Source organism: Triticum urartu, unplaced genomic scaffold (genome assembly GCF_003073215.2).
Source record: "Triticum urartu cultivar G1812 unplaced genomic scaffold, Tu2.1 TuUngrouped_contig_341, whole genome shotgun sequence".
Taxonomy (NCBI): domain Eukaryota; kingdom Viridiplantae; phylum Streptophyta; class Magnoliopsida; order Poales; family Poaceae; genus Triticum; species Triticum urartu.
The window spans coordinates 54,495-62,216 of NW_024113944.1; the positions used below are offsets into that span (position 1 = coordinate 54,495).

At 45.0% G+C, this 7,722-nt stretch overlaps 1 protein-coding gene across 1 annotated transcript; it reads right to left on the reverse strand.

The window, feature by feature from the left end:
- Positions 1-1,090: 1,090 nt before the first annotated feature.
- Positions 1,091-4,578, reverse strand: LOC125527272 (probable small nuclear ribonucleoprotein F). Its single transcript, XM_048691806.1, has 4 exons — positions 4,460-4,578; positions 4,304-4,341; positions 4,110-4,174; positions 1,091-1,404 (listed from the first exon to the last, which is right to left on the reverse strand). The coding sequence occupies exons 1-4, from the start codon at positions 4,470-4,472 to the stop codon at positions 1,341-1,343; spliced, it is 180 nt and encodes a 59-aa protein (XP_048547763.1). The 5' UTR covers positions 4,473-4,578; the 3' UTR covers positions 1,091-1,340.
- Positions 4,579-7,722: the final 3,144 nt, after the last annotated feature.

Below are 7,722 nucleotides of genomic sequence, written 5' to 3' on the forward strand. Positions count from 1 at the left end.
TTGAGATGGGGTCTTACCATTCTCAATGATTTTCAACTACCGTGATAGTTAAATAAAATATATTCTTTGTTGTAGGGAAAAATTAGCTTTTCGGAAAAACATTAAACCATAGAGCCTCCACTAGCCATATATGCATGTAGTGATAGCATTTACTTGTTCATTGCTCTACTGTGTTATTTTGCCAGCATATTCTATGTGCTGACCAGTTTTCGGGCTGCAACATATCATGTTGCATACTTTTCAGACGAATAATAAGGTGTGCTAGGTCGTTTGTCGTGCACTCAGCTATGCCGTTGGAATTGATGGACTCACTTTATCTTCCAAGCCTTCCGCTATTATCTTACCTAGATGGCCTTAAGCCATACTTATTGTAATAAGTTCTTTTTTGAGATATTCGATGTAATAAGTGTGTGATTGCTACTCTATTATAAATCCTTCAAATACTGTGTGTGTCAGCATTACCGATCCAGGGATGACACTTATACACAGAGATTTGACCGTTTGAGGTCGGATCGCTACCGAGTCGTATGGTGTGTAGATAGGATATGGCATCGTGTCCTAATAGGACACTTGTATCCTTAGCCTCTTATATATGTGTGGTTAGACACATGATGTAACCTATGCCAACATAATAACATAGACACGCAGGGAGACCCGACGGTGTGCCCTGTTTGGATCGACGTTTTGGTTTTTAAATACCTACATAAAGAATACATGCCTCGGTCGGTCGTTTTGTTTCCGACCTGAAATTACTTATTAGCCGGTAAGTTACACCTGTAATCAGAACACCTTCGTATTATTTTACAACCATCCCAAGCGTGGCCCTACATTTCTCAAGCCAAACATGGAATGGTGCAAGTAGAACCCTGTACTACTGAAATCCTGCTCTAGTTTGGCATGTTGTCCCAAACATGGAATGGACTATCTATTGGCTCAAACCAAACACCCAACAAATTGACAATGCGGACGTTTGCTTTGAATAATAACCTCATCAGATCGTTTGTCTGTAATACCAAAGTGGCTATGGATGAAGAAATGATATACCTCAAACGAAATGAGTGAGGTAGGAACGGAGGGTCAATTCGGCATATAGTTTCCAAAACCCGGCACCCCAAAATAGAATTGCTCAAGAAATTCAGTACTTCTAACACTCAGCAAGGACGATAGCACCATCCAGACGATTGAAAACTGAAAAATCTGGTCACCAGTACAACCAAACATGTAGATAGCACGGGAGCAGGTAAATCGTACATCCTGCATCAATAGAGACTACATCTGAAACAGGGCTAGATTGGCACGTTCATGTCAGATATCTACGCGTGACAGCGGTCCATGTCTTCTCATGCTGCATCCTCTATCTCGATATCCTCTGGAACGCCACGCATATACATAACATTGTTGCACCTGTTGACCAAGGAAAGAACACACCATGAGGGACAACTAGGTACCAAATGTCACAATTTGATCAAGGAATATATGATGCAAGTGCAGACATCAAATATGGAATCAGCCATTATCGGCATGTAATTTCCGTGAACTGAATACACACAATGATTCTATTTCATCAAGTGACAATAAAACATGAGAGCTGCTATACGTACGAGAAATTCTGGTCCGATCTTTGTACGACACCTACCATCAGCCATCCATCACATTATTAGTTTAAGCTAGATGGTCCGATCGCATATTGTACAAGCATCGGACTCTAAATGTCGGACGTGCAGTACTTCCGGTAAAATTTAGAACACATAGTGGTAGATGCATGCTTTAGGCCTTGTACAATGCAAGGTGTTTAAAAAAATAAACCAGTGTTTCTTTAAGCACCAGTGCTTATTTGGAGAGGGTAGACGCTTAATTAGGCATCCCTCATGTGAAAATAGGCACTGGTGCTTCAGAAAAAACCCGGGTTATTTTTCTAAGCACTTCCCTAAGCAGTTAGCATTGTACAAGGCCTTAGCAGGGATAGCTCATCAAGTACATAGGTATCAAATCCACTTAAGCTCCCTAGGGGTTGGTGCTCTCACATTCAATTGGGGTGTACAATTTTCTGATTGTGCTGTTGATTTTGACTGGATCATTCGCCTGCTGGGGCCCTTTGGTCAGGCAGGGGATCTTTCTCCCAATGATCTCTCCCGTATCCCCAGTTCCCCACCTGCCCATCCTCATGTCCTTCGTGCGGGTAGAAGGGAAAAGCTTTGGAAAGTGTTGGGTCAAGACCTCAAGGGGGTGGCGCTGTTCACACAATTACCACGCCCAGCACCCCTCTTGCCAAATCCAACTATCGATGATGGTGATCTACTTTAGCAACCGCACCTCTATGCTCCTCTCAACGTCTCGCTATAGATTCTCGCGATCTCATAGCCTTCTTGCCGTCGCTGGCACCACCGAGACTAGCCCTAGGTCATGCTCTTTGGCTCGACGGTATCGTTGGCCTCCGTGCTGGTCATGATGCCGCACTGCCAGGATGATTGTACGTCCGGGACGACGGCCTCGCTTGGTGCTTGTGTGATGGCTTGGCTTATTAGGGATGATAGACTACTCATATCAATAAGGAATTCCTTCTTTTCTGGGAGCCCATTCGGACAAAACTCCAAAGTTAAGCGTGCTCAGCTTGGAGTAGTGTCAGGATGGGTGACCGACCGGGAAGTTGCTCCCGGGTGCGCACGAGTGAGGACAAAGTGCGCAGAAAAGACTAGTATTGATCTGTGGGGCCAGTCTAGATCCCGCCAGGAGTAACGACCACCGGCGGGTGTGTCCGGGGCATTACAAGTTGGTATCAGAGCCGACCCTCGCGGTTACACGGATGTTTGCGGACAGGTGCGTGGTCATGTTGTTCATGACGTTTGTGACCCGTCGTGACACACGGCATGGTACATGTACCGGACTGGATGCACAGACATATGTGCCAAGAGGGAACGTTCCTGGGGCCCGACGAGGACGTCGGTTCCTCTGAGTGGGGATGTATGCGATGGCCTGACTTATTAGGGATGATAGACTACTCATATCAATAAGGAATTCCTTCTTTTCTGGGAGCCCATTCGGACAGAACTCCAAAGTTAAGCGTGCTCAGCTTGGAGTAGTGTCAGGATGGGTGACCGACCGGGAAGTTGCTCCCGGGTGCGCACGAGTGAGGACAAAGTGCGCAGAAAAGACTAGTATTGATCTGTGGGGCCAGTCTAGATCCCGCCAGGAGTAACGACCACCGGCGGGTGTGTCCGGGGCATTACAAGTTGGTATCAGAGCCGACCCTCGCGGTTACACGGATGTTTGCGGACAGGTGCGTGGTCATGTTGTTCATGACGTTTGTGACCCGTCGTGACACACGGCATGGTACATGTACCGGACTGGATGCACAGACATATGTGCCAAGAGGGAACGTTCCTGGGGCCCGACGAGGACGTCGGTTCCTCTGAGTGGGGATGTATGCGATGGCCTGACTTATTAGGGATGATAGACTACTCATATCAATAAGGAATTCCTTCTTTTCTGGGAGCCCATTCGGACAGAACTCCAAAGTTAAGCGTGCTCAGCTTGGAGTAGTGTCAGGATGGGTGACCGACCGGGAAGTTGCTCCCGGGTGCGCACGAGTGAGGACAAAGTGCGCAGAAAAGACTAGTATTGATCTGTGGGGCCAGTCTAGATCCCGCCAGGAGTAACGACCACCGGCAGGTGTGTCCGGGGCGTTACAGCTTGGTTGAGAGCAGTGGTGGCTCATGCATACGATCCTGCAGAGGTGGTACTGCATCAGGTAAGTATTCGCCTTCCCATCCCTCTACATCTGTTCCTAGCACACTTCGTTGTTGCCCCAACTTCTACTCTGGCGATAGTTGTTTCACAGTCTGGACATATCGAGATTGGCTTAAGCAACATGTACGGTGTACCAAGTGTTCGATGTTTCTCCCCAATGGGATGGTTTACTCCCTGGGTTGCTATAAGCTAAAGTTGATGGTAAATATGTGGTGCTAAGTTATTTATTGTTCAACTGTATGAAAATATTTAACCTTGAGGAGATGCGAACCATATGAGTTGTTCTGATTCAAGGCCCTGCATATCCTCTAGTACAGGACTAATTCACACTAGCAAAGTTAAAGGTGATCATAAATTGTTACCTTACCAGTATATCTCCAAGGTTTCCAGAGAATTGTCCATCAATATACTCCTCTGTATCAGCAAGCTGCAAGCAGTAGGAAAGACAGTAACAAAATTAAAAATATTGATCCATCAGAAGGCACTGATAATGTTTAATTTTGACATGCTGATCCATCACAGCTTTAATAATGTAGCAAAACAAAAAAAGTAATACCTGCAGATTCATGTAAGAGTCCACAGAAACAAGGTACCCTGGGGATGAAAGTATTGTCAGTCATCATTACTGAAGACAAGGGGGTTCTGGGAAATAAAGTACATACACTAAACAAGGAAATAATAGAAGTGGAAATAAGAAAAGGGCACATATTACCTTTGTACTCCATACCCCATTTTAGTTTGACAATAACAGACTTCCCTGTCAGGTTGTTCAGGAAAGGCTTCGGGTTAACTGGTACAGTGGCCTGCAAAAAGTATGAACCCGTTAGGAAGTGAACCACGAGGTCATATTTCATTGTTGATGGAGTAGATATGACAACATAGGAACATTTCATTGCTTTGACCTCTTTGTTATCAGTAAATTCCATTTATCAACTGCATGATAGTTTTTCAACACGAAAAGCTTACAATTATATAATAAAACATGGAAGATTTTCGACGTTTCACTTAAATTAAATGTCAGAAATACACATCATGATCTTTTTACAGTAAAAGTCAGGTATTCTGAATCAATTGTCCATATCTAATCATATTTCTTTTGCACTAATAGCAGCTAAAAAATGGTTATGCTAGCTCATTAGCAAACAAAAATGCCTGAATATCAAGATCACTAGAAATTTCATGATTTGAGTGCAAAATTTGGAGCGAACACTCTAGCAAAATCTGAAGTCAAATATGTGTGCGTCTTTGGATTGGAAAACCAAGCTACACAACTGATGCTACTAGAAATGATAAGCTAATGATATCACTTGGTCAACTTGGGTCAACATGGATAAGGTAGTGTTGATCGAGATCACAATCACTTGAAATGGCAAATTGGCATCCATAACAAGAAAGAAAGGTGCAACAAGATCACTAACGGAAAAAAATCAAGATGTGTTGCCGCTCGTGGTTCTCCGGCAGGGCTTCGTCAAGCACTAGGAAGAGGAGGAGGAGTTGGAGAGGGGGAGGGATGCGCCAGGGGAAGGGTGTGGCTTCCCCCATCCCCTCAATATATATAGGGGGAAGGGGAGAGGGGGAGGCGCCCTAGGGTTTCCCCTAGGGGGCGGCGGCTAGGGCAGATTGGATCTCTCTAGGGAAACCCTAGGGAGACTTGCCCCCCAAGCCAAGCAGGTGGAGGCTTGCCGTGGAGGCGCCCCACCTCCCCAAGTAACATGGGAAAAGGGTGTGGGGGCGCACAACCCCTTAGTGGGCTGGTTTGCCCCTCCCCTTGGCCCATGAGGCCCTGCAACACTTGTCGGGGCCCCCGAAACACCTTTCGGTCATGCTAGCCATAGCCTGGTACCTCCGGAACACTTTCGGTCTCCAATACCCTTCGCCCAATATATCGATCTTCACCTCCGGACAATTCTAGAACTCCTCGTCACATCCGGGACCTCATTCGGGACTCCGAACAACCTTCGGTAACCACATACTATTTCCCATAACAACTCTAGAGTCAGTGAACCTTAAGTGTGTAGACCCTACGGGTTCGGGAACCATGCAGACATGACCGAGACACCTCTCAGGCCAATAACCAATAGCGGGATCTGGATACCCCTAACATATCTATATTTTTTTTATTGTTTCATGCTATTATATTATCAACCTTGGATGTTTTATATGCATTTATATGCTATTTTATATGATTTTTGGGACTAACCTATTAACCTAGAGCCCAGTGCCAGTTTCTGTTTTTCGTTGTTTTAGAGTATCGCAGAAAAGGAAAATCAAATGGAGTCCAATTGACCTGAAACTTCACGGAACTTATTTTTGGACCAGAAGAAGCCCACGGTGTATCGGAGATGGACCAGGAGAGTCCCGGGCTGCCCACGAGGGTGGGGGGCATGCCCACCCCCTGGGCACGCCAGCCTGCCTCGTGGACAGCCCGGAGGTCCACCGATGTACTTCTTCCTCCCATATATACCCATATACCCTAAAAACATCGGGGAGCACAATAGATCGGGAGTTCCGCCACCAGAAGCCTCCGTAGCCACCGAAAACCAATCTAGACCTGTTCCGGCACCCTGCCGGAGGGGGAATCCCTCTCCGGTGGCCATCTTCATCCTCCCGGTGCTCTCCATTACGAGGAGGGAGTAGTTCTCCCTCGAGGCTGAGGGTATGTACCAGTAGCTATGTGTTTGATCTCTCTCTCTCTCTCGTGTTCTTGAGGTGGTACGATCTTGATGTATCGTGAGCTTTGCAATTATAGTTGGATCTTATGATGTTTCTCCCCCTCTACTCTCTTCTAATGGATTGAGTTTTCCCTTTGAAGTTATCTTATCGGATTGAGTCTTTAAGTATTTGAGAACACTTGGTGTATGTCTTGCGTGGGATACCCGTGGTGAGAATGGGGTACTCTATTGATCCACTTGATTTAAGTTTTGGTGATCAACTTGCGGGTTCCGCCCATGAACCTATGCATAAGGGTTGGCACACGTTTTCGTCTTGACTCTCCGGTAGAATCTTTGGGGCACTCTTTGAAGTTCTTTGTGTTGGTTGAATAGATGAATCTGAGATTGTGTGATGCATATCGTATAATCATACCCACGGATACTTGAGGTGACATTGGAGTATCTAGGTGACATTAGGGTTTTGGTTGATTTGTGTCTTAAGGTGTTATTCTAGTATGAACTCTATGATGGATTGAACTGAGAGAATAGCTTCGTGTTATTTTACTACGGACTCTTGAATAGATCGATCAGAAAGGATAACTTTGAGGTGGTTTCGTACCCTACCATAATCTTCGTTTGTTCTCCGCTATTAGTGACTTTGGAGTGACTCCTTCTTGCATGTTGAGGGATAGTTATGTGATCCAATTATGTTATTATTGTTGAGAGGACTTGCACTAGTGAAAGTATGAACCCTAGGCCATGTTTCCTAGCATTGCAATACCGTTTACGCTCACTTTTATCATTAGTTACCTTGCTGTTTTTATATTTTCAGATTACAAAAACCATTATCTACTATCCATATTGCACTTGTATCACCATCTCTTCACCGAACTAGTGCACCTATACAATTTACCATTGTATTGGGTGTGTTGGGGACACAAGAGACTCTTTGTTATTTGGTTGCAGGGTTTCTTGAGAGAGACCATCTTCATCCTACGCCTCCTACAGATTGATAAACCTTAGGTCATCCACTTGAGGGAAATTTTCTACTATCCTACAAACCTCTGCACTTGGAGGCCCAACAACGTCTACAAGAAGAAGGTTGTGTAGTAGACATCAAGCTCTTTTCTGGCGCCGTTGCCGGGGAGGTTAGCGCGTGAAGGTATATCTTTAGATCTTGCAATCGAGTCTTTTAGTTTCTTGTTTTATCACTAGTTTAGTTTATAAAAGAAAATTACAAAAAAATGGAATTAGGTTTGCCTCATACGCTTCATCTTTTTAATATCTTTCGTGAGTATGATGGAAAGAAAAATTGTGCCAAAGT